At 43.5% G+C, this 26614-nt stretch overlaps 1 protein-coding gene across 1 annotated transcript; it reads left to right on the top strand.

The window, feature by feature from the left end:
- Nucleotides 1-591: 591 nt before the first annotated feature.
- On the top strand, nt 592-26614 carry DNAJC5B (DnaJ heat shock protein family (Hsp40) member C5 beta; the record flags this gene model as incomplete). The annotated part of the gene is made up of 5 exons (XM_082044859.1): nt 592-709; nt 3169-3296; nt 17363-17576; nt 21346-21520; nt 26520-26614. Exons 2-5 carry the CDS (start codon nt 3190-3192, stop codon nt 26612-26614), a joined length of 591 nt encoding a protein of 196 aa, XP_081900985.1. The 5' UTR covers nt 592-709; nt 3169-3189.

Raw genomic sequence — 26614 nt, 5'->3', positions numbered from 1 at the left:
CAAAGGATGAAATACTAAGAGCAATTGGGTTTTTTTTTAAGTCTCTAGTATTTACAGTTTTCTCTATTCCAAATGGAAAGGAATGGTTCTCCAGACTGTATCATGATATAGGTTAGAGGAGAAGCTCCATCGGAGTAGGAGAAAACACTTTACATCTTCTGTTTTGATATAAAAATTTACAAGAACTCAGGAGGACTTCTTCAGTTAATCAGGTTCTGGAAGAGACTATATAGTGAACCTAAGCCATGGCTGGTCTCAAAGAAGTGAAGTTTTGAGCAAGACTGTTGCACCTTTAAACAAATTAAATACATTTGCATGGGAAAAAAGACAAACTCAAGATCCTATCAAAAGTAAAGCACAGAAGAGCAACTAACTACATGGATGTCCTATATTTTTTTGGTGTCATTAACTCTCGGATATATCAGCCTTTAGGTTCATAAATGTTTTATTTGTTCGTTCATAGGTCTTCCTGAGAGATAACCAATTGGATACTGGACAAACAAACAAAAAGAGTAATCAGACTCCAGTGACCTGTTTAACCTTGATTGTGAAGGATGAAAAACAGCAGCCGCTCTCCATGGAACAGGGCTTCTCGTGGCACCTGCTTCTTTTCTTTTGGATTATATTGGCATAAAGACATCAAGATATCGAACTTATAATGTTGTGAGTTTACACATGCCAGACTGTGTTCCATCACTTTTTGAAGCAGGTAGGTTATTTGAATCACCTTGCCTTATTTTTCAGCACAAATCCAAATGAATGATGGGTATGGTAGAAAAAGGCATATTATTACAGCTCCTGTATAAGACAGTTAATGCTGGGCAGCATAAAATTTGTGCAGAAAAGGTTGAAGTCAACCAGGGTCCTGTCATCTTAGGAGATGTGCAATTGTTACCAGAATTTGGATTGTCTTTTAGTATATTTTATTGTCATTCAAGGAAGAAAACAATATTTTCTTTGTTCTGCTGGAACAAAATACATAGCTTGAAAAGAGGATTCTAATGTAATTTCAGCCATGAGGAATAGATGTAGTATGAAAATTGGAACTGTTATATTGTCCTTAATAAAGAGAGCGTAACTTTTCCTACAAAAGTGTCAACCCATATTTTTAGTATTTTATAGGAGTGTTTTAAATAAGCAAGAAATAACTTGGAGTAGCTAGACCTTCAAGTTGATCAATCGCCTAAAGCCTGAACAGGCTAGCGAGTTTAAATTTCCATAGCTGACTGGGTGATTAAAACTATTTTATGAGAAAGTACAAATTAAACAACTTTTAGTTCTTCATAATAAAATCTGTCATAACTTTTCAGGGTTGCCATGTAGCTAATCAGCTTTATGTGACAGAATTTTAAAATAATAGTGTATATCTTTGACTTCACATGGTTGCTCACCATTATCTTGTGTGTTAACAGGCTTGATGTTCCTTGCATGATTCCAGTGTGGTCAGGATAGATCCCAGGATTATCTTAAATATGCTCTGCACATGCCATTATTAACAAGTAGGGTTGTAACTACTGCAGGTGGCAAAGCAATATCTATAGGCTTGTATATAATTTCATTCTTAATTGTTAATTTAAAAATGAAAGTTCTGTCCATTTAGTTGATGGCTTGCGTACAATGCTTAAAAGCAGAAAGGAATTTTTTTTCAGCAGATCATAAGACCCTAAATTGTGTGTTAGCTTATTAGAAAAAGAAAATATGAATAAATTTAGGTATTTTTTATGTGGCAGAATCACTCAGTTATTATATTTCTGTGTGTACTTACATGGTATTTGATTTTCTGTTCAGTATTGAACAAAGCTAAAGAGCTCAAAAGTGTTACATGGCCAGTTCTGAACCAAAATGTGTGTGGCCTAGTGAATAATATATGAATAATGGCCAGATAGTGTTTCTAGCTCAGCAACCAGAAGAGTGAATTAGCAGAGTGGGTCATCTTACTTAAAAAAACACATTCTCAGAAATGTTTCTTATGGCTGAGATTCCAACTCACTTTTAGGCTTTTTCTGTGATCACCTCTCAACGTTTGGAGAAGGGTACAACATACAAAGAAATAAAGAAGTTGTGGTGAGAGTTTTATTGTGGCAAGTCTGCCATCAAAGATCTGCAGCTTTCTGTTATGAATGATAGGTATCTATACCTGGTGGTTTAAATTATGATTTGTATGAGTTTCTTCATGTCATGTTTGGTTCTTCAAATCCAGAAGAATGAACTATGAACTGTAAGGAGGTACCAAAGCCACTCAGTGGAGAGTCACTTGTTTGTCTGCTTTGCCTCTATGATGAAAGAAGGAATAAAAGATCTGAAGTGGATTAAATCTGTTAGCCTGTGCTTAGCCTTTATTTGCACTATATTGTAAGGGCACCTTGTTAAATTTATCACAAGCTCATGAATTCAACCCAAAGTCTTGTATCTCAAATAAGATAGGACCCAGAATGACATCAGTATTTCCCATGCGTAAGTTTGCAATAAAAGGTTACTTTTATAATACTGAGGTCAATTCTTAATATCTAGTCTTGTTGCCTACGTCCAGATTCATCCTACCTGCACATGTGTTGGGAATGCAGACATCCTGAGCACACTGTAGAGATAATAGGGAAAAAGTGCTTGAGTAGGTATCTCTGTCTGTTGACAGTATAAGGAGCCTAAGCTTCAGAATTAATCACTCAACTTAGGCACCTAAAATTGGTTAGGCTGAATCTGTGCCCTTATGTTGAGAAAGCAAAAATTCACTGCTATGTTGCATTAGGTTATTCCCCACTTCAAGAAGATGATAGCCTTAACAAATAGTGGAATTATTCTTCTAAGACTTAGGAAAGATAGTGTAAACAAACAGAAATAGAACCAAGTGGAAATACTATGTGCAGGCACTAATGCTGTAGGAAATTTAGCCATTAATTTCAGTGAGAGCAGCATCAAACCTTTAATATAAACAGTGATATCTAAGGCAAGAACTTATGTTCTTTATTTTTTGTATTTCCATTTTTCTCAAGTAATTTTAAAATGTCTTAAGGGATGGAGGATCATTTAGAGAAGATTGTATTCTAGTTTCGATTTAATGTATTTTTAACCTTTTACTACCTGATTAAAATCTATTAAAATGAACAATAAGAGATATTTTTCATATATACTTTCAGTCCTGCTATTTTAAATTCTGTTCTACATTAACAGCTTTGGAAATGCAGTGCTAACATGGCTGAACAAAGGCAACGTGCTTTGTCAACTTCAGGAGAAGCATTATATGAAATCCTGGCCCTAGAGAAGGGAGCAACACATGATGAGATTAAGAAGTCCTACAGGTATGTAAAATGTGCTTTGCAACATGCCTACAAAATGCCTGTGTGTCTAACAATATTTCGATGGTAAAACCTTTTGAGTTACCTGCACTGTGGACACTCATTGTTACTTTTTTTCACTGTGAGCCTGAAAAGAAACAGAGGTGATACAAAATAAATCTATTAATTTCATCCCACAGGCAATCTGTATGCTTCCTCTAAAATGTTTTAATGTAGCTAAATGAGAGGTCAGACTGTTAAGATAAAATAACGCAGACTGTGCTTGCGAAGCGTGGCCTTTGGATACTGCACCCAGTTCTTGTGTTAACATGTTTTCCTGAGGTATGTTGAAGAGTAAAACCAATGCAGAAAAGTTCTATAATAACGATTCAAGAACTAGAGTAAGAGACAAAAGGCATTCAATCAGTTTATCTTGAGATAAAGAAGAAACCAAATAGATTATTTTCTTACAATGTGCAATATCTTTGAAGGAGAAAAAATGGTAGGTGTGATAGGGTTCTTCACTTTATGAAGGCAGGCACAACCAAAAGCAGTGCTTGGAATCTAAAAGCAGTTTGAGCTGAAGAAGAGGTACCTGTTTTTCACAGTGAGCACAACCAACCATCAAAACACACTGGCACAGGAAACTGTAGGTTCTCTATTGAAAATGAAGAGAGGATTTTAAAATAAGTTTTGCTCAAATAGAAGTTATCAAACTGGTGAAAAGTATTTTATTATTGAAGTGTAACAAGACCCAGAACTAAGACTAGAAGATTTTATGGGTCATTTTACTCTTAAGTCTGTTCTGCTGCTATTAAAAAAGAAAGAAATTTAAATGTCATGAGTGAAATAGATGTTCTTGACATTGAAATAAGTCAGGCATGCACTTGCAGCTTTAATAAATATAGTAAGGCTTTTATTACAGCATCATTTTGGGTGTTGCTGGTTGCAATGTATTACCAGTCAAACTTTAACCCAGCTTGCTATTCCTCTCAAAGGCAAGAATATATTTGAACTAAAAAAGAAGTTATGAAATAAATCTACTTGCATCATTGTTTAGTCTGAACTTTGTTGAGACTCTGTCCTCTGTGTTTTTGAACAAGTTGTATCTCTCCTGCTTTCTGTTCCTAAAGGCGTATATTCAAGGGAGGTGGGAGAAGTAGTGAAGGTTCAAACTCTTCACACAATAGAAGGAAAACTATTGACATCTCCTGATTCTGTTGACTTGCATAATAATACCACTGGGGGATAAACTTACTACAGTATCAAATTCACTCATGACTTGCACCTTCTGTGTCCCTGTAGTATAGCTTGGCTGCAGAAACCATCTTCTATATCAAACCTCATGTTTTCCTGTTGCTTTTACATTTAAAATTATGAAAAGGAGGCTTTATTTAATCCCCAAAAGAGTGAGTTGTCATGGAAGAATGTAGACTAGAATTAAGTATATTTAATGCTGAACATGAAGAAGGATGATTTACACAGTGATCTATGGTAAAACTGACAGTGGTGCTTTATCCATCTTTATTAGTAATTATAGCAAAAAAAAGGCTGCTTCTGACTAAAGTGGAACTGTCAGAGGGATTCACTTTTAATGGAGTAGCTGTAAATATTTGCAAGGTAAAATGATGAGTCAGTCTCATAGATTTCTTTTAATTATCTTTTAATTTATGCTAATCCAAAAATCTGCTGCTGAACTGGTATTCTTTAGTACAAGGTATAAAAGCAGCAATACCTGATTCTGAGTTCTCTGCCATTATTAATTAAGTCAGTATTAATCATACTACCACAGCCGAGGGCAAAATTTACTTTTTAATAAACATGACAGAGGTACCTCTCTGTGCTTTTATTTCGAGCTTGGCACAGTCTAATTTATCAAGGACTAAAGCCAACAGGCTTCTAATCAGCCGAATTCAAAGAAGATCTGTTTATGTTCAATACCCTACAAAAATAATCTTTAGAAACATTTTGGCATAATAACATAAACTGAACTTTGTGTTCTGCTTTCCACTCTGACAATGAAGAAAATGCAGAGATATACCACACTTCTTACATTTTCTTTAGAGTTTGAGAAGCTCCAGTTTGATAAGCCTACTTAGAAAAAAAGAATTACATCAACACCTCTGTGAGAGTACACATTAATGACTTCAAATTGGTTTAGAAAATGAGTGGAGTTCACTGAATGCCTTTTAATGACTGCCAAATAAAGAGGGATGAAGGCTTATCTATGGTTATGCCAATACCTGATATAGCCCTGAATATTCTCCCTTGCTGGAGCAATGATGAACTTGGAACCCTGGCAAAGGACATTGTGTCCAAGCAAGGTGAATGAAAAGCACTGGAGAATGCGGGCATCGATCCCACTGCCTCTCACATGCTAAGCGAGCGCTCTACCACTTGAGCTAATTCCCCAGCCCATGGCCTCTGCCTCAGGTCCTCTCCCCTCCCAGGCACCCAGTCCTGACCCAGGCTGCCCTGCACCCAAAGCCTGGGCCTCCCATCTGCATCCACCTTCTCACTCATCTCCACCCACTCGTTTTCCCCAAACCCCAGGGCTCAGGAGCACCATCCCCTGCCCAGGCTTCACCCAAAACTGCCTTGGCTGGTCATGGTCCCCAGCACAGGCAAGAGCTGGAGGCTGTGCAGCCCTTGAATGGAGCCAGTCGGGCAGGGCCAAAAGGCAGAGGTGCGGGCAGGTGTGTCCCCAGGCAAAAGGGCAGTCCTTCGAGCCGGAGTTGAACCAGCGACCTAAGGATGGCCGTGCAAGGGAGCCTACAGTCCTCCGCTCTACCAGCTGAGCTATCAAAGGAATCATGAGGCTCTGCCGAGCACCTTACCCATCACACACTCATGCAATGCTTCTCCATGCACAGTACAGTATGATGCCTCTACTCCAATATCTTCCTTCTAACAGCCTCAGCTCCAACATCACACCACCTTGTCCAATCTTTTAGGAAAACAAGTCCTGCAGACCAACAAACAGAAAAATTCGACTAGCTCCTTAGAGCTCCTCTTGTACAGCTGGACTCTCTTCAGGCCCCAAAAGAGCTTACCCATATCCTGCCAAAACTTTATCTTGATCCAAGTTCACAGGGCTGTCTTTTCCCTCTGCTCAAGCATCAAATTGACAGCCTTTCCTCTACTCCATAACTTACTCTTACAAGCTGGAAGGTCATTCACAAGCCTTCTGATCCTCTCTTCCTCCTGGCTGAACATTCCCATCCTCACATGGAAATACCTCCATCCCCTTTGCTTCTCAGTGGCCCTCCACTGAAGTTGCTTCATTTCATTGACACCTTCCCTGGACTGTCCAGCTCAAAGCTGAATGCAGTATTCGAGGTGACATTTACTGTTTGTGAGCAAGGATGGAGAAAATCAATTTCTCTGTTTAACTGACCTTCCTGCTCTAGATAGAGCCCTGTAATTTGGCCTTCTCTTTAAACCTGGGCACACAGTGATCTCCCCACAACTCCCAGAGGACACAGAGACTTTGGCAAAGTGTCCCATGTCATGGGAAGGGGAATGAAAAGCATTGGAGAATGCGGGCATCGATCCCGCTGCCTCTCACATGCTAAGCGAGCGCTCTACCACTTGAGCTAATTCCCCAGCCCATGGCCTCTGCCTCAGGTCCTCTCCCCTCCCAGGCACCCAGTCCTGACCCAGGCTGCCCTGCATCCAAAGCCTGGGCCTCCCATCTGCATCCACCTTCTCACTCATCTCCACCCACTCGTTTTCCCCAAACCCCAGGGCTCAGGAGCACCATCCCCTGCCCAGGCTTCACCCAAAACTGCCTTGGCTGGTCATGGTCCCAAGCACAGGCAAGAGCTGGAGGCTGTGCAGCCTTTGAATGGAGCCAGCCGGGCAGGGCCAAAAGGCAGAGATGCAGGCAGGTGTGTCCCCAGGCAAAAGGGCAGTCCTTCGAGCCGGAGTTGAACCAGCGACCTAAGGATAGCCGTGCAAGGGAGCCTACAGTCCTCCGCTCTACCAGCTGAGCTATCGAAGGAATCATGAGGCTCTGCCCAGCATCTCACCCATCACACATTCATCCTGCACTTTTCCCTGCACAGCACAGCATGATGCCTCTGCTGCAACATCCTGCTTCCCACAGCCTTCACTCCAACATCACAGCACCTTGGTCAACACCTTAGCCCACCGAATCTTGCTGTCACGGAGGCACCCCAAAAGTCAATTTTAGGAGGACAACAAGTTCCAAAACGAACTTTCTTCTAGCCAGAAAAGTGTAGGCAATAAAGCAACTAGAAACAGGGTTTATACAATTAGCCAGCACTCTAATGACATAAAATACAGGTTCAGATATCAGTTGAGGAGATTATTGGGGTACGACAACGTAAGAATAATGAGGATCCACAGCGTGCATGCATATACTCACAAGAAACAAAACCAGAGGCCTTTCACTCCATGGTACCCACAAGAAATAATCACTTGCCTGGGTTAGACAAGGATTCATTCAAGAATACATCCAGTAAATTATCACTCACCCAAACGAGACGGTGAGGTGCTCTCAATCCTGGGAAGTCTCCTTAGACAGCATCCCAGTCTAAGGAGAGGGCTCCAGTTCACATACCCACTGTTCTGAGAAGACCACTGCAAAGGGAGTCTTTGGTGAGGGCCCCGTTTTATACCTCGGTCAGATCTGGTTGTAGGTATTACAACATAGTCCACAAGTTTTGCACCTGCTCCGGGCACCACCTTTGTTAACGACCCTGTCAATTGACCAAGGGTCCCATCCCTCCTGCCCCACCAGCTCGTGGAGGTGAAGTCACCCTGTCCTGGGGTAGGGGAGGATGTGACTGTCAGCACCTTGGTACCACCCTAGGTGCGTGTAGGGGAACAGGCACAGTGGGAAACAAAGGGTACTAAAGAGCTGTCAACAGCCCCATTGAAGGCTCCACATCTCAGGGGGAAGTGCAACTGCCACACATGCAGACTAACAACCAGAAAAACTCCACTAGCTCCTTGGACCTCCTTATCTACAGCTGCAGTCTCCCCTAGGCCCAAGAAGAGCTCACCCATATCCTGCTGACACTTTTCCTGAGCCAATTTCACTGGGCTGTCTTTTGCCCTCTAGTCAAGCACCAGACAAATGTACAGACTTCCATCTACTCTGTATCCTACTCCAATGAGCTGGAAGGTCATGCATAGGAATTCTAGTCCTCTCTTTCTCCCAGCTGAACATCCTCAGAGTCCTCAGCTCATCCTCACAAAGAATTCACTCAATTCCCTTTGTTTCTTGGTGACCCTCCATTGAAGTTGATCCATTTCATTAATGTCTTCCCTGTACAGGCCAGCTCAAAGCTAAACGCAGAATTTGAGATTATATTTACCATCTTTTGAGCAAAGATGGAGAAAATTAATACCTATGTTATAGTCCCCATGCCACCTTTGATAGAGCTTTGGAAGTCACTCTCCTCTGTAAAGCCCGGAACACCATAATCTCCCCACAGCTCCCAGAGGACAGAGCGCCCTCCCCGCAAAGTGCCCTGTGTCCAGGGAAGGGGAATGAAAAGCATTGGAGAATGCGGGCATCGATCCCACTGCCTCTCACATGCTAAGCGAGCGCTCTACCACTTGAGCTAATTCCCCAGCCCATGGCCTCTGCCTCAGGTCCTCTCCCCTCCCAGGCACCCAGCCCAACACAGGCTGCCCTACACCCGAAGCCTGGGCCTCGTGTCCGCTTCCATCTCACACCCCTATTCTCTTTCCTGATGGAGATGACTCCTCCCAAACCCCAGGGCTCAGGAGCACCATCCCCTGCCCAGGCTTCACCCAAAACTGCCTTGGCTGGTCATGGTCCCAAGCACAGGCAAGAGCTGGAGGCTGTGCAGCCTTTGAATGGAGCCAGTCGGGCAGGGCCAAAAGGCAGAGGTGCAGGCAGGTGTGTCCCCAGGCAAAAGGGCAGTCCTTCGAGCCGGAGTTGAACCAGCGACCTAAGGATGGCCGTGCAAGGGAGCCTACAGTCCTCCGCTCTACCAGCTGAGCTATCGAAGGAATCATGGAGCTCTGCCCAGCAGCTCACCCATCACGTACTCATGCAATGCTTCTCCATGCAGAGCACAGCATGATGCCTCTAATCCAGCATCCTGCTTCCAACAACCTTCGCTTCAACATCACATGACCTTGCTCAACCCTTCAGCACACAGAATCATACAGACCAACAATCTACATCTGGACCCTCCTCAGACCCCAAAAAATCAAACCCATATCCCACCAAAAGCGAATCTTGATCCAGGATTGTGGGACTGTCTTTTACCCTCAGGTCAAGCGCCAAATTGACAGCCTTTCCTCTGCTCCATAACCTACTCCTACAAGCTGGAAGGTCATGCATAAGCCTTCTGATCCTCTCTTTCTCCTGGCTGAACATTCCCAGCGCACTCATCCCATCCTCAAATAGTAATCCCTCCATCCCCTTTGCTTTTCTCTGGCCCTCCACTGAAGTTGCTTCATTTCATTGATATCTTCCCTGGACTGGCCAGGACTTCCCTGGACTTCCCTGGACTGGCCAGCTCAAAGCCGGACACAGTATTGGGATCACATTTACCATTTGTGAGCAAAGATGGAGAAAATAAATTTTTCTGTTTAACTGACCCTCCTGCTCTAGACAGAGCCCTGCAAGTCATCCTTCTCTGTAAAGTCTGGGCACACAGTGATCTCCCCACAACTCCCAGAGGACACAGAGACTTTGGTAAAGTGTCCCATGTCATAGGAAGGGGAATGAAAAGCATTGGAGAATGCAGGCATCGATCCCGCTGCCTCTCACATGCTAAGCGAGCGCTCTACCACTTGAGCTAATTCCCCAGCCCATGGCCTCTGCCTCAGGTCCTCTCCCCTCCCAGGCACCCAGCCCTGACCCAGGCTGCCCTGCACCTAAAGCCTGGGCCTCCCATCTGCATCCACCTTCTCACTCATCTCCACCCACTCGTTTTCCCCAAACCCCAGGGCTCAGGAGCACCATCCCCTGCCCAGGCTTCACCCAAAACTGCCTTGGCTGGTCATGGTCCCCAGCACAGGCAAGAGCTGGAGGCTGTGCAGCCCTTGAATGGAGCCAGTCAGGCAGGGCCAAAAGGCAGAGATGCAGGCAGGTGTGTCCCCAGGCAAAAGGGCAGTCCTTCGAGCCGGAGTTGAACCAGCGACCTAAGGATGGCCGTGCAAGGGAGCCTACAGTCCTCCGCTCTACCAGCTGAGCTATCAAAGGAATCATGGGGCTCTGCCCAGCAGCTCACCCATCACACACTCATCCACTGCTTCTCCATACACAGCACAGCATGACACCTCTAGTCCAACATCTTGCTTCCAACAACCTCAGGTCCTACATCACACCACCTTGTTCAAGTCTTTGCCCCACTGAATCATGCAGACCAACAATCATAAAAACTCCACAGGCTCATTGGATCTCGTCTTCTACAGCTAGAGCTTTCTCAGGCCCAGAAAGTGCTTGTGCATATCGTAGAATCATAGAATGTCCTGAGTTGGAAAGGACCCACAAGGATCATCGAGTCCAACTCCTGTCCCTGCATATGACAACACCAAAGTTCACACCATGTGTCTGAGGGCATTGTCCAGTCTCTTTTTGAACACCGTCAGGCTTGGGGCCATGACATCTCCCTGGGGAGCCTGTCCCAGTGCTCCACCACCGTCTGGGGGAAGAACCTTTTCCTAATGTCCAACTTAAACCTCCCCTGGCTCATCTTTCTGACATTCCCTCAAGTTCTGTCATTTGTTGCCAGAGAGAAGAGATCAGTGCCTGCCCCTCTTCCCCTTGTGAGGAAGCTGTAGACTACAATGAGGTCTCCCTTTAGTCTCCTCTTCTCCAGGCTGAACAATCCAAATGATTTTAACTGCTCCTCATATGGCTTCCCCTCCAAACCCTTCACCAACTTTGTAGCCCTCTTCCGGACACTCTCAAGTAGCTTTATATCTTTTTTATCCCGCGGCTCCCAGAACTGCACTCAGTGCTCCAGGTGAGGCCACACCAGTGCAGAGCAGAGCAGGACAATCACCTCCCTTGCCCGGCTGGCAATGCTGTGCTTGATGCACCCCAGGACACGGTTGCCCTCTTGGCTGCCAGGGCACACTGCTGGCTCATGCTCATCTTGCTGTTGACCAGAACCCCCAGATCCCTCTCCGCAGAGCTGCTCTCTAGTATCTCGTCCCCCAGGCTGTACGTACAGCCAGGGTTGCCATGTCCCTTGTCCAAAATCTGGCACTAACCCCTGTTGAACTTCATGTGGTTGGTGATTGCCCAGTTCTCCAATTTGTTCAGGTCTTTCTGCAGGTCCTCTCTGCCCTCAAGACGGACAACAGTTCCCCCCAATTTTGTGTCATCAGCAAACTTACTAAGCAATCCCTCAAGTCCTGAGTCTAAGTCATTTATGAAGATATTGAAGATAGCTGGCCCTAAGATGGATCCCTGTGGAACCCCACTAGTGACTGGTCACCAGCCCAACATAACCCCGTTTACTAGAACTCTTTGAGCTCGGCCTGTCAGCCAGTTGCCCACCCACTGCATTGTGTGTTTATCCAGCTGTATGCTGGACATCTTGTCCAGGAGGACACTGTGAGAGGCAGTATCAAAGGCTTTACTGAAATCCAAAAAGATCACATTAACAGGCTTCCCTTGGTCAGCTACGTGAGTAACCTTGTTGTAGAATGAAATCAGGTTTGTTAAGCAAGACTTTCCTCTCACGAACCTGTGCTGCCTGGGACCAATGATTGTGGTGTCATTCAGATGTTTTTTGATAACTCTGTGGACAAACTTCTCCATGATTTTGCCAGGAACAGAAGTGAGGCTGACAGGCCTGTAGTTGCTGGGGCCATCCATGTTGCTGTTTTTGTAGATTGGGACAATGTTTGCCAGCTTTCAGTCATCTGATACCTCTCCAGATTCCCAAGAGCATTGAAAAATCACAGAAAGAGGTCTCGCTATGACATCAGCCAGCTCTTTAAGTACCCTCGGATGAATCCCATCTGGCCCCATCGACTTGTAGGGATGTAGCTGGAGTAGCAAATCCCGTACCAGTTCCGGATAGATTGGGAGTTTATTGTTCTCGCAGCCATGGTTCTCTAGCCCAGGGCTATGGGAGCACCCGAGTACATCTTCGGTGTTGAAGACCAAAGCAAAAAAACCAAACATCTTGGCTTTGTCTATGTCCCTATTTATAAGGTGACCATGCTCACCAAATTATGGGCCAATGTTATTTCTAGTTTGTCTTTTGCCATTAACATATTTTAAAAAACCCTTTTTATTGTCCTTCAAAGTACTGTCCAGCTGTAATTCTGATAGAGCTTAGGCCACACAAATTTCCTCCCTACATTGGCGAGCAGCATCCTGCTGACATTTTTGTTCAACCAATTTCACTGGGTGGTCTTTCACCCTTTGCTCAAGTACCAAATTTACAGCCTTTCCTTTAAGCCATAACCTACTCCTACAAGCTGGAAGGTCATGTGTGAGCCTTCTGATCCTCTCTTTCTCCTGGCTTAACATTCCCACTGTCCTCAGCCCACACCCACATGGCAATCCCTGCATTCTCTAAGCTTCTTGGTGGCCCCCAACTGAAGTGGTTCTGTTTCACTTATATCTTTCCTCTATGACAGTGCTCAAAATTGGACACATTACTCAAGATGACATTTGATGCCAGTACAGCAAAGACAGTGAAAATAAGATCCTCTGTTAAACTGTCTGTACTTCTCCTGTACATTTCTGGATTTTTTGCCACTCTCTGCTGTCCAGATGCAGAATGATCTCCTGCAGCCCCCAGAAGACATGACCTGTGGCAAAGGACATTGTGTCCAGGGAAGGGGAATGAAAAGCATTGGAGAATGCGGGCATCGATCCCGCTGCCTCTCACATGCTAAGCGAGCGCTCTACCACTTGAGCTAATTCCCCAGCCCATGGCCTCTGCCTCAGGTCCTCTCCCCTCCCAGGCACCCACTCCTGACCCAGGCTGCCCTGCACCCAGACCCTGGGCCTCCCATTGACTCCTTCTCATACCCCCTCTCACCCATCTCCACCCACTCACTTTCCTGATGGAGGTGACCCCTCCCAAACCCCAGGGCTCAGGAGCACCATCCCCTGCCCAGGCTTCACCCAAAACTGCCTTGGCTGGTCACGGTCCCCAGCATATGTGAAGAGCTGGAGGCTGTGCAGCCCTTGAATGGAGCCAGCCGGGCAGGGCCAAAAGGCAGAGGTGCGGGCAGGTGTGTCCCCAGGCAAAAGGGCAGTCCTTCGAGCCGGAGTTGAACCAGCGACCTAAGGATGGCCGTGCAAGGGAGCCTACAGTCCTCCGCTCTACCAGCTGAGCTATCGAAGGAATCATGGGGCTCCGCCCAGCATCTCGCCCATCACACACTCACGCAATGCTTCTCCATACACATCACAGGATGATGCCTCTACTCCAATGTCCTGCATCCAACAGCCTCAGCTCCAACATCACACCATCTTGTTCAATCCTTTAGGAAACCAAATCCTGCAGACCAACAATCATAAAACCTCCACTGGCTCCTTGGACCTCCTCTTATACAGCTTTATGTCCTCAGGCCCAAAAAGAGCTCACCCTTTTATATCCTGCTCACTCTTTTCTTGAGCCAATTTCACTGGGCTGTCTATTGCCCTGTGGTCAAGCACCCGAAATGGACAGCCTTTCCTCTACTCTGTAACCTACTTCTATGAGCTGGAAGGTTGCCTAAACCCTCTGATCCTTTCTTTCTTCCAGCTGAACACTCTCAGCGTCCTCAGCCCATCCTCATATAGAAATCCCTCCATTCCCTGAGCTTCTTGGTGGTCCACCCATGAGGTTGCTCCATTTCATAGATGTCTTTCCTTTGGGGGGGGGGGGGCTCAGAACTGGACACATTACTGAAGATGACATTTGATATCAATCCAGGAAAGAGGGGGAAGATATGGTCCCTGTTAATCTATCTGTGCTCCACTTGGTACAGCCCTGGATATTCTCCTACTCTTTGCTGTCTGGGTGCAGCACAAGCTCCCATGGCCCCCGAGAAACATGGCCTGTGGCAAAGGACATTGTGTCCAGGCAGAGGGAATGAAAAGCACTGGAGAATGCGGGCATCGATCCCGCTGCCTCTCACATGCTAAGCGAGTGCTCTACCACTTGAGCTAATTCCCCAGCCCATGGCCTCTGCCTCAGGTCCTCTCCCCTCCCAGGCACCCAGTCCTGACCCAGGCTGCCCTGCACCCAAAGCCTGGGCCTCCCACCCACCTCCTTCTCACAGCCCCACACACCCACTCGCTTTCCCTATGGAGGTGACTCCTCCCAAACCCCAGGGCTCAGGAACACCATCCCCTGCCCAGGCTTCACCCAAAACTGCCTTGGCTGGTCACGGTCCCCAGCATATGTGAAGAGCTGGAGGCTGTGCAGCCCTTGAATGGAGCCAGCCGGGCAGGGCCAAAAGGCAGAGGTGCGGGCAGGTGTGTCCCCAGGCAAAAGGGCAGTCCTTCGAGCCGGAGTTGAACCAGCGACCTAAGGATGGCCGTGCAAGGGAGCCTACAGTCCTCCGCTCTACCAGCTGAGCTATCGAAGGAATCATGGGGCAGCACTGTACACCCTTTGATACTCTGTTGCACAGATATATCTCACCTTATAGAACTTACTTTCCCTTCTCCAAAATGTTGCTCCCTACACCTATGTGTTCCCTCATCAGACCCACCCCTGCAGCAGTCCAGGTTGATCTCACCTCTCATCCTAAGCCTCCTGCTGTCAGAGGTGCTGAGCGTATTTTTCTGACTTAATTTCCATTAGTGCCCCATCCACCTTGTGGCATGGCTCTTTGTCTGCCTGTTGACACTTTTCTCTCCCAAATGTTTCCCATATTGCTTGCTGCTGTGAGGGGCTTCAGTGATTCTTGCTCTCAAGGTGGTGAAAGTGAAAGCCACTCATAATGAGAAATATCTGAATGAACATAAATCCATGTATTTTGTGTGGGAAGTGACCAACAAACTCCTCTTCACTCACTGGTTTTTGGTTTATTTTTCTGTAATCATAATGAACCACAGTTATCATATTACTAGGAATATAACTTTTACAAGGACACACAGAGAAGCTTCTATATAGCTGATACTTCATCTTATGCCACATAGTTGTTGTCCTCACTTTTATCATTTCTGGGCTTGGACCTCATGAGGTCCTTTGTCTCACTCATATTAATTGACCTATCAGTATATAAATCTCTTCCCCATTACTAAATCATCTCCAGGTATTATATGTCATCTTTGTGTGCATTGAGTTGTTTTGTCAATGTGCTATTTCCAGCAAAGACATTTTTTTTTTTTTGTTATGAGATTTTGGGGGATATGGAGAGGGCAGAAGATGTCTTTGGGTTTGTGGGAAAAGAAAGGCAGACAATTGATTGTCCAATGGCTGCAACCACACAAGGGTTTTGAAAGTAACACCTCCCTAATTGCTGGGGTTTGTTTTTAGCTAAGAAAAGAGATAGATTGCCTAAGCTACTAAAATACTTGGATGGCACATAATGTCATTAGTCATGCAAGACGTAGCTTGTTTTTCCAGTTCTCCTATTTCATCTTTTATTATGTTTAAGGTACCAAAGGCACAGTATATTAAATATGAGTAGAAGTGAACCCCTTCATGCTATTTGAGACATGTTTAAGAAGTTATTATCTATGAGAAGATGAATTGGGTTCAATGTACAGAACTGAAGAGATCATTGACAGAGGCTGTTCCCAGACTCATATCAGTCTTGGTATTGTCAGGACATCTCCAAGGCATAAACCGTCATCAGGAGCAAAGCGGTTACGTTTCACTGGGAAAATAACCTTCACTGGGACTTAAGTGGGAAGTCAAGCAAGACCCTACTCTGAGGACAAAGTTGTTAGAAGTGTGGGCACACTGCCTTCACATCACAAATAATATTTTTTTTGGCGTAGCAGTCATGGCTAGCTCCTGAAACACTTGGAGAGAATATTTACAAAATGCAACATAGCTTGACTGAAGTGAAGAGCCCAGACTTTAAAACGTCACCAAATCACTTTTGATGCCACTAGAGGTCAGCACTAGTCATTAAATAAACGTCCTGAAAAAATCTTATTGCCAGTTCTTCAACGGGAGTGGAGATTTTCAAAAAGATACGCTTGTGTCTATGCTTGTTTTGCAAGTACATGTGAACTCACACTGCTCGTGCTTCAAAATGGTTGGAAGCAAATCTTCTCTTTTCCAGGCTGTGGTTCCCCAGTGCTGTCCGTGAGTCACACGCTGTTCCTCTCAAGTTGTACGTGTCCTCAGGTGCCGTGGTGCTGGGGTCAGGGGAAAAGGGCAGTACTGAGCCCTATCCTAGCAAAGGCTTTCCACTAGCATAAACAACCTCAAAACAGCAGGCAATCAGCTTCCACTACTTTAAGGACTGTCTCAGAAGTGCATCAGTGAGGAATTAGGCCCAAAGACAGGCACTTGGAATGGGCTAACTCACAATACTTTTCCACCTTGAGCTGCAGAGTGACACTTGCTTTCTATTGCAACTCCTCACTGAGTTTTCCATCATCACTGTCTGGGTTTCTGCAAATGCAGACACTGTTTACAAAATTTTAATATGGCTACTATTGATAGATAATCAAATAAGGAATTTCCTTGGCTATAAAGAATATAATGTTGATGGGATAAGCAATGTGATCATGTTTTCAAACAATCTTTAAAAAATCTTTATCTTTGTTGAAGCCTGCTAAATGATGCAAATCAGTTGGCAATCAGTATGCAACAAATGCGTGTGATTTATTATTATGCTGCAATCTGTGCTTTCAGCATGTATCACTGTCTACTTTAACATGGTATCTGACCTGGTGTCAATACACAAAGTTCATGCTCAGTGGAATAGGAATACCTTTTTCACCAAAACTTTCGTGTTCAGTCACTTTGTCTTGTTTTCCTTCCACCAAGTCCTCTGTGAACACCAGAGCCTGAAAAAAGAAGGCTGAACATGGCGTTCAGAATGATTAGATCTCTACTAAAATATTTTGTGATGTTTTGTAAATGTCTGTATACATGCACACATGTGCAGATAATTTTTTTTCTTTTTTTTCTTTTTGTGTGTGTGTGTTTAAGAAAACTGGCTCTGAAATATCATCCTGATAAGAATCCGGACAACCCAGAGGCTGCAGAAAAGTTTAAAGAGATCAACAATGCTCATGCAACATTGACTGATCTGTCCAAGCGAAACATATATGACAAGTATGGATCATTAGGGCTCTATGTGGCAGAACAGTTTGGTGAGGAAAATGTTAACACCTACTTCATGCTCTCAAGCTGGTGGGCTAAGGTAAGCTGTTATTTTCTGTTGGAAATCAAGTGTTAAAATGCACACAGACAACTGCATACACAGGGAACCCCCCTGAAATACATGATCTGTATACAGGTTTAATGAGTAGTAGGATCTGAATCTACGCTGCTACTAAAAGCTTAATGAAACAACAACATTATCTGGAAAATCAACAGTGGCAGAATGTATTAATAGTATTAGCTCAGAACAGTGCTAGTATAGAGTGTTTTCTTTTTCTTCTTAACTTGGCAAACAGTTAAATAGAGTGCATGTTTTGTAACAGTTTCAGACATTAATTAGATTTGAATCTAGTGCTCCGGGTTAATTTTGACTTTCTTTTCAGTACTGACTAAATAAAAATGACTCATTGTTCAAAAACGAGTAGTCCCACTTATGTGACAACCAGTTAATAAGTTATTACAGTCCAAATTTAGCTGTGTTCTTTGCTATATATAGCACATAGCATAAGTAAGCAATAATAATACGTAACTCTCTGTGATTATGGCATCATATATGTGCCCTGGTGAGGGGGTGAGAGAAAGGAAGTGGAAGAAAAGGTGAGAAGGGTGGAGTCGAGGAAGAGAGCATGGAACAAAGAGAATGATGCATCAAAATCTGGCATATTGGTCAAGGAAAAACATATCATTGGCTGTTCTAGTTATGAAGGAGTTGTGTTCATGTGCTCTCTTACATCACTGGTGTCCTCTGGTGTTTGCACATGCCAAATTTGAGCATTTCTGCAAATATTGAAATGTTACAGAAATTTAACAAACCGACAGATACGCAAATGTGCAAAATCCATGCTGTTCCCAACAATTTCCAGCAAAAGAAGCACAGCAAAGTGAAGACTTTGCTGGAATACATAGGAAAATGATCTGTACTGTGTGAAGTAAGCACACTGTGACAGCTTTGATCCAAGAACCATGGAACGTGGACTCCTGTGTTCAGCATAGATCAGGCCAGTGCTTCACTGCCCCACAGTCCTCTTCCAGACTGGGAAGTCACTTGGGCACTTCCGTGGGTCTGAGAAGCTGTAATTTGTCTGCTGAATCAGGATGAGATGGAATCTGCTCAAATGCAGAACAGTGAACAGAACTAATGAATAAAATACTGGTGCTCAAATGGCACTTGCAGAGGTGCAGCTGCACCCTCAGAAGCAGGCGGGAGGCTGCCGGCCAGCACCTGCCTGGAGCTGACTGTGATACGGGTTAGACTCCTCGCCACAGATATTGTCTTCTCCTGCTGGATCATTCCCTCATTTCTTTGCTGTCCACCCTCTTCTTCAGCCTCTTTGTCAGTGTTCAGATGGTGGGAAGCGTTGCCTCAGAGCTGAGAGAGCAGCAGTACTGACTTTTTTAACAGCATAAATATATTTTATGAAATATAAAATCCTCTGTGGTTTGAAAATCAGGAACAGAAATAACCACTGTGGCTTTGACTCATAAGGAGAGCAGTGGAGAGTACAGAGAGAAGCTAGTAAGCCCCTCACAGGTAAAGGATGTATGTGTGGATTGTTTCAAGGGAGTTCAGTCCTGGAGGTGAAATGAGATATACTGAATATCTCAGCAAAAGTAATCACTGTTTCCTGTTATTTAAGAATTCTGTGCAAAAAAATCCAAAATATGCATGTAGACTCATTTGAGGTGGTCTCTCTATCCCACCCACAGCCCAAAATCTTGCCACCTCCAAAGCATAAACAAGCCACCAAGTGTTTTTTGCAAGCTGAGCTCACTATTCCTCACATCTTTTAAACTCAAGCACAAATGCTGGGTCAGTTTTGGACTTCTGTATTGGCCATTGTAACACTGTCTGAGCCTGAGATGTCATCTGCAGATGACGTCTGAACCCCTAATGTCCTCTATTCTGATAGAAGACGATAGGGACCGCAGCTTTTGCTTGTTATCTTCCTCTTCAACTACGAACATTCCTGGTAAATCCTCTTTCCTATCACACTCATACAGAGAAAATCTGACAATTGTGAGGAGGTGTATCATTAGAAGTAAGGAAATTCAAATGAAAGGAGAAATGCAAAGTGCAAAATGCTTTCTTTTTTTTTGGAGTGCCAGACTTCTTAGCAGGCATATTAAACTGGGAACATACTGACATAGGTAATGGGAACTTTAACTGCTTCTCCACTGGCAGGCACAGTGGTTGGTTGTTTAACTGTTTTAGCAAAAAACCAAAAACTCTCCCTCTATTATGAAGACAGTTTATTGATACTATCAACTGTCTTCATGATAGAGGGAATCAGTTTATTGATAATATCAATAAACCGATTGTTGATTTACCAACTATGATAATATAACACAAGAAATCTTGAAACAGTTAAGGTATCATGAATGAATTAAAGTATTTTTTCCTCTCTGTGCTTTCATTGTTTTAACTTATTTTAGGGGTTACGGAATTTATAACAGTTTTGGGTGTCCATTGCAAGTAAAACCTGTTAAAACAAAAAGTCAGAGTCATTTTCATTTAAAAGCACCTCACTCACTCTTGATATATGCCTATATTAATATCAGGCATGTAAATATTCTTACTACCTTCAAAGATACTCCATTCTGCCCCTGCTAACATTGCCTGAGACATGCATACATAACTGAGGGTTATATGCATAGCTTCATTGTCAGCGTTTGACAATATCCTGACATTTGTGCTTACTTTCTTCTTCAGCAGCATGTTTTCTTATGAATATAACAAATAGTGAGCAAAATACAAACTGTGTAACCATAATGCTAAAGTCTGGCTAGATCTCTAATGCATATATATCTAGTGGCCACAAAGTTGGGCTGGCTTTACATACACATTCCATGTATCAGCACTGACTTCAGGAATATCACTGTCTCTCCTTTGCTCTTAACACCACTATGCAATGCAGCATGCAGCCCCCAAAGCAAACAACTGCGGAGCTGTGCTGTGAACCCAGGCAGTGGCCTGGTCAGGAGGAAAAAAAGCTCGAAAAATTAAAGTTTTCTGGCTGAGGTCTCTGGTCTTGGGCCCAGGTGCTGCTGAAGACTCCCTGCTTTGTTCCATGGGGACAGGAGTGAGCAGAGGGTGATGCAGGTGGGAACTTCTTGCTGCCTGAGTCCCCAGATCAAGAAACCACAGCCCGAGGAGTCTAAATTAGGAGTTATCACCTGTGTGCTCCTGCACAGGCTGTGCAGAGGAGAGAGAGACAACCCCAATGGGCAACCCAAATCCTTCTGGGGCTGAATCACCTTCTGGAAGGGCTTTTAACTTCCCATTGAGTATGTGGGGAGTCCGTGGGGGCTGCAGTCCTAATTTGGATACCTCATTTCAGTGCCTGAAGTTACGTGGGATGCATTTATGTCTTTGCTTCTTTTTCTCTTGGCTTTGTTATTGACAAGAACCTGCCAGTAAATAAGTGTTTGTGAAAACGATCTTGGGCAAATGAGTCATTTTTGAGATGGAAATGAGTCATTTTAAGGTGGGTGGGATTTTGCATACTGCCTGTAAGTTTCCTCTGAGGGCCATCAGCTGAAGACAGACTTTCAAAAGTTAAGCCTGTTGGTCAGTGTCCTCTTTGTGGACATGGTACTGAGTGGCAAGTAGGAGCTGGTGGGTAAGGAGGACTTTGGAAGATCTGGTGCTTTTTGGGCACCTGGCCAGTGAACGGACCCCCTTGGGTGCCCGTTGTGAACGCTTGGGGAGCAAGGTGCCTTTGACAATCTGCCTTCAGCTGTAAGACACGGCCGCAAGCCTCAGGAAGGTGATTGTTCATGGGGTTTTCTGCCCACTGTGTTTCACCCAGGGACTGTTTGCAGTCTGTGGCCTGCTGACAGGCTGCTACCTCTGCTGCTGCCTCTGCTGCTGCTGCAACTGCTGCTGCGGGAAGTGCAAACCCAAAGCACCCGAAGGGGAAGAGCAGGAGTTTTGTGTGTCTCCAGAAGATTTGGAAGAGCAAATTAAGAACGACATGGAAAGAGGTGTGTATTTTAGGGGCTGTGTGGCAAAGCTGTTCAGAGCTAACGTTAGAGCCTTTAGGCCAGATGTTCTGCTCACAATGCTGAGGCTGCTTTCCAGACATGGATGGAAGATGTGCAAATTCGCTCCAGCTAACACTATGACCCGATGAACTTGCCAAGTTATGTGTTAATGAAAAACTAAATTTATGGCTCTAACAATTAAATATCTCCTGTACCCCTTATGAGACACCTAAATATTGGAAGTCTCAGAGCTCGTCTTAAGAGACGATTTTCACCCTCTAGCACCCACGCTCACGTTACTTCATATTCTAGATCCTGAATTTATAGATTAGGCTCTGCCTGGACTGGTGCTTGCCACATCTAATCTGCCTGAAAAAGCTGCCATTTGGGTTTTATTCATGTAAAATTTATCACTGACTGTGATGGGCCAACTGTACCAATTCAAGAAAAGGCTTCAGGAAACGACTCAGAGTTCCCAACAGTGGGGTTACATATTTCAGACAAAGAGCCCTGTTGTAATGGTGCAGAGTTGTCCTAGGGTAGGACCTAGGCCACTTTTTAGTTGGAAATTTATATAAGCTTCAATCCAGATTTTGTTTGTTTGTTTGTTCGTTTTTAATGAGGAAGGACCTAAGCAGTCTGCTCACTCTTTTTCTTTTCCATTGTTATGGAAAGTCTTACACTGTTATATTCTTACATTTATTATGCTTAAATTAGCACTGCCAGATTGCAAATGTCATGTTCCCTTAGCAGGAAGAATCTTTTTCCCCCTAACTTTCACACAAATTTACCCTTCCATAAATATGTAACAAAACACTTGTAGTAGTTGAAACAAGTGCTATTTATATAACTGATATGCCAACATGTGGTGGTGTTTTAAAATTGATTTTGCCTAGAGGCGTATCAAGGTAAATACGGTCAGTTTAAAAATGGATCATACTTGATCAGTCTCTGCAAAAGCAACAAAAGCTATTAGTGAAAACTTTATAACCACAATGCATTAATTGAAATAAATGTAATATTCTCCACAACATTAGGCACCCAGACAGTGCAAATCTAAAATGGGTCTTGATATTTCTGGGTATATGACACCAAAGCCAAGTTTAAAATATGAAGATGGAACTTTTGTAATTTGGCAGGTATTTTGCTCTCTCTCAAAATCCAGCACAAAATTCCCCAGTGGCAGAAAAAAAAATTCTCCCTTCTTCCAGCAAAGGTGGTATTTATTGGTATTCAGTAATTTTAGGCCACCTTCCCATCCCTTTATTCCCACCAAGTCTCACTGAGATACCAATTAAAAAAAAAAAAAAAATTAAAGTTCAACAAAGTACCAGTCTGAAAAATTAATTGAACATGGAATTATGTGGTTTAAGTATATTCAATACAGTATTAAGTATATAGGTAGGGCCCAGAGAAAACTAGGTATTTCTATCTTTCTTACCCTTCTCTTTAGTCTTGCTAAACTTCCCTATCAATCAAAACCAGCCTGCTTCAGTAGAGCAGAACTCTCTATATTTTAAAATTAGATTAAAAGACAACAACATATCAGGAATAAAAATAAAATCTTCATGACAGAGGATACTGTGAGCATCTCTTCTGCAGCTGAAAGTATTAAGCACTGTGTTCAGAAAAATGAATGATAACCAGCTCAAATGACACTTCTTCCCTCCCTACACCCCAGACCTTAGGGATTCTGGCCAAAAAGATGCAGCTGACCAAGAATGACATAGATTGGTCTTCTCCACCAGATATTTTCAAATGTTGGGCCACAGAAATGAATATCCATGGCTTACTTTATGGAAATAATATAAATGCTCCTGTCGGTAATTCAGAAACAAACTGTAGCTCCAGCAGCAGATTTTGTTTCGGAAGAGGAAATCCTATTAGAATCCAAATCCTTTGCATGCCTTCTGCCCACAGACTGAGCATTCTACATGGTAATTATTTGTTTTTGCTTCCTGCTGTCCCTGGTATCTATATTATCGCTAGCCAGAAAATTTTACTGAGGTCAATAAGTAGATTCTCAAGCTAAGGCCGTACTTTAATTTATCCAAAGGTTTTGTAGTCATTTGTTGCTTTTCCGAGGAATGCAACATCTATAAACCATCACCATTCCTGATGCTGAAAAACTCTGAGAGCGAAGTCTCCACCACTTGTTGCTGCACTCAGTGGGAGCTGCTCAGAGACGGCCGTACTGTGCAGAACAGGCAACATGCATATTGTAGGAGTGGAGATTTAGACTTCAACTTTTGAGTTGACATAACAGGAATAATTGTCAGGGTCCCCCACATTTCTCCTCAACAAAATCAAAGTATTTCACAATTGATGTCATTCCTGAAATTAACGTACCATAAAACATACTTGTTAGTGAAAGAAAAAAAAAAAAAAAAAGTGAGGCAAAAAATTCAGTGATACATTCCTTAAAATGAAAAAGAAAAGTGAGTTGTCACTGAAATCAACACAATCATGTCAAAGTCTTCAATTCTAGTGAAATGGCCTATTCCTCTAGAAGAAAGTCTTATTCAAATATATTTGACTGATTGCAGTGCTCAGGTAGTTGTATATTTGCTGTGGGAGGTTCTTTTTACAGCTTGTACTTCCATGGGTAGCATTACCGCCAGAACTAAAGGAACTCAGGTGTTTGCAAGACCTGGCCTGTACTTAGGTTACAGTGATTTCTCCTCATGACTATTGGTTTGTACCACAGAAGAACTGTGGCTTAATGTACAATGGAAGACCGAAAAATAAATCTTATATTTGGATTGTTACATTTTAAACATAAGATTTTTTTAGTGTTTCCGATTAAACGTGACATTAAAAAAGTTCAAAGTAAGGTGATCTGTGGTATCATGCCATGATGTTCCGGGTACCTGTGAAAATACACTGCCAGAGGGACGTATTACTCGCTTGTCTGCAGCATGGACGTGTGAATGGTTCATCGCTTTCACTCACACATGCAGTACAGGTTGCCAGATTTTGCTTCTACTGAAGGCAACAGTGAACCCTTTGTTGACTTTTGTGGTCCCTGAGGAGGTGCTGCTGGAATTTGGCTTGCCTTGGTACTTTATGGTGTAATGATGCACTCAAGTGGTTTGGCAGGTTTGTTCTCCTCTCCTGTTCAGTTATCATCATAGGAACACAGCAAGGCATTTCTAGATCAATGTTCATTTTACAGAAAATGAGATCTGGAAGAAAAAAAAAGGAAAAAAGAGAAAAAGAAAGAAAAGGAAAAAGGAAAAGAATAAGAAAAAGAAAGAAAAAAAAAAAGTGAAAAAGAACCTGAGTAACAAAATACTTTTCCAACTCAGAAGCACAAAGTTTTTAGCACTTCATTGTCTCCTCCGCACTCCATATGATACCCATGTAGGCGAACAGTGAGCAAGAGCTATCTATGGAAAACAGTTTAAACTGTGAATTCTGCCGCACCTCCATTCTGCAGCTCTCCATTAGCAGGCTATATTTGGACAGTGTATTATACCATGGGTCCCTACTCTGATTTTATATATATATATATATATAAAAAATCTTAGAAGGGTGAGGGCAGCAAAATATTTGGGGAAGGTGTCAGCTCAGTACTGTCTGTAGATCAGCTGGAAACAACGCAACCTGTTTGCAGTGGGTCCCATTCTCTTGTTGCACATCAGGGTACCACAGCAAAATGAACTGCTAGTCCCTGCAGATCTTCCATAAAATGAACAACTCGGAGGCAGCAGAGGGTGGGAGGGAGTGCTGCTCAGAAATCTAGAACATACACAGCAACTTAAAAATGGATTGGAACTGCCAAAGAAATATGCGCCTGAGCTGAGCTCTAAGTATTAATTACTCATGGACTTTTAGAAGTTACGAAACATGTCTGGTTTTGACCTTGTGTCTAAATACGGAATTGCCCATACAGAGAAGCTGCTTGGCATTTAATCATTCTTGCCTTTCACCTTGACAGAGTCAAAGTTGTTCTACCCCCACTGAGGGGAAGCCGTATGGCACGCAGTTAGATTCCTGCCCTGGGTTAAGTTACTCCTGTACATTACATCTTCTGCCAGTGATTCATCCCATCAACTGTCATGTAAACAGGAGGAAATGTCAGATGAGGTTTTTTTCTGAACATTCGGTCATTTGGCAAAAAAAGGCATCATTTGCATTTGGTTACTCTGAAGGCTGTGCTAATATCAAGATATAGATAGTCAAAAATTTTTCCTATGAAAACACATCACTGAGAGGGATGAAACTTTAAAAGTCAGTCTCTGAGTCTTGAGTCCTCTCCTCTCCCCCAAAAAATGATGGGTTGGAAAAAGGCCCAGGAGAAGGGCAGCCAAACCTTGTTGATTATCAGAGGGAACACAACAGCCATCAGGGAACTCTGTAAGGACTTCACTTTCCTCCACTCTACAACAAACACATTAAAACAGTAATTCTCAAAATCCTATTGTAAACATATTACATAAAACTTCAAAATGCAATTTAACACTTTTATTTCACTGGTGGCTTTCAGGATACATATGATTTCTTGCCTCTCAAGTAAATTACTGCTCATGAATTTTTTTCCTTTCAACTCCCTTCTCTCTTTGCTCTTAACTTTGCCTTCTTCTAGACTCATTTCTGGCCCATTCTCTCAAACACTGTCAAGGTTAGTGCTTGCTGACTCACAACAACACTCATTATATTCAGACATTTGCAGAAACAAGCACTTGCAATTGGAACAGGCAGGTCCCTTTATCTTGCAATCTCTGCAAAGCACCAGGTACAGCTAATGTCCAATTAAATAGCAACTGCAATAGTCACCTCAAAATCTGCCATTACACATGGACAATGAGTAAGAGCATTTGTAGAGCCAGTGTGGGCATTGCTGCCTCTTCAGTATACACATAGCTGCATGTGAAGCCAAGGCTAACCACAGCCACAACAGCGGATGAAATACCGTGATGCTAACAAGAAGTCTGACATTGGTAGCAAGTAAAGGATTCGTAAAGTATAACATTTTTTGTCTTCCTCCCCAATTTAGATGGAGAAACTCCTATCGCGCTCCAGCCGACTAATGCGACGGAGAAGACGCAGCTAATAGGAGACAGCCACCGGAGCTACCGCACAGACTCCTAG

This window comes from Streptopelia decaocto, assembly GCF_964273445.1.
Source record: "Streptopelia decaocto genome assembly, chromosome: 2".
NCBI lineage: Eukaryota > Metazoa > Chordata > Aves > Columbiformes > Columbidae > Streptopelia > Streptopelia decaocto.
The sequence above is the reverse complement of the archived record's forward strand: the minus strand, read 5'-3'. Positions and strand labels throughout refer to the sequence as shown.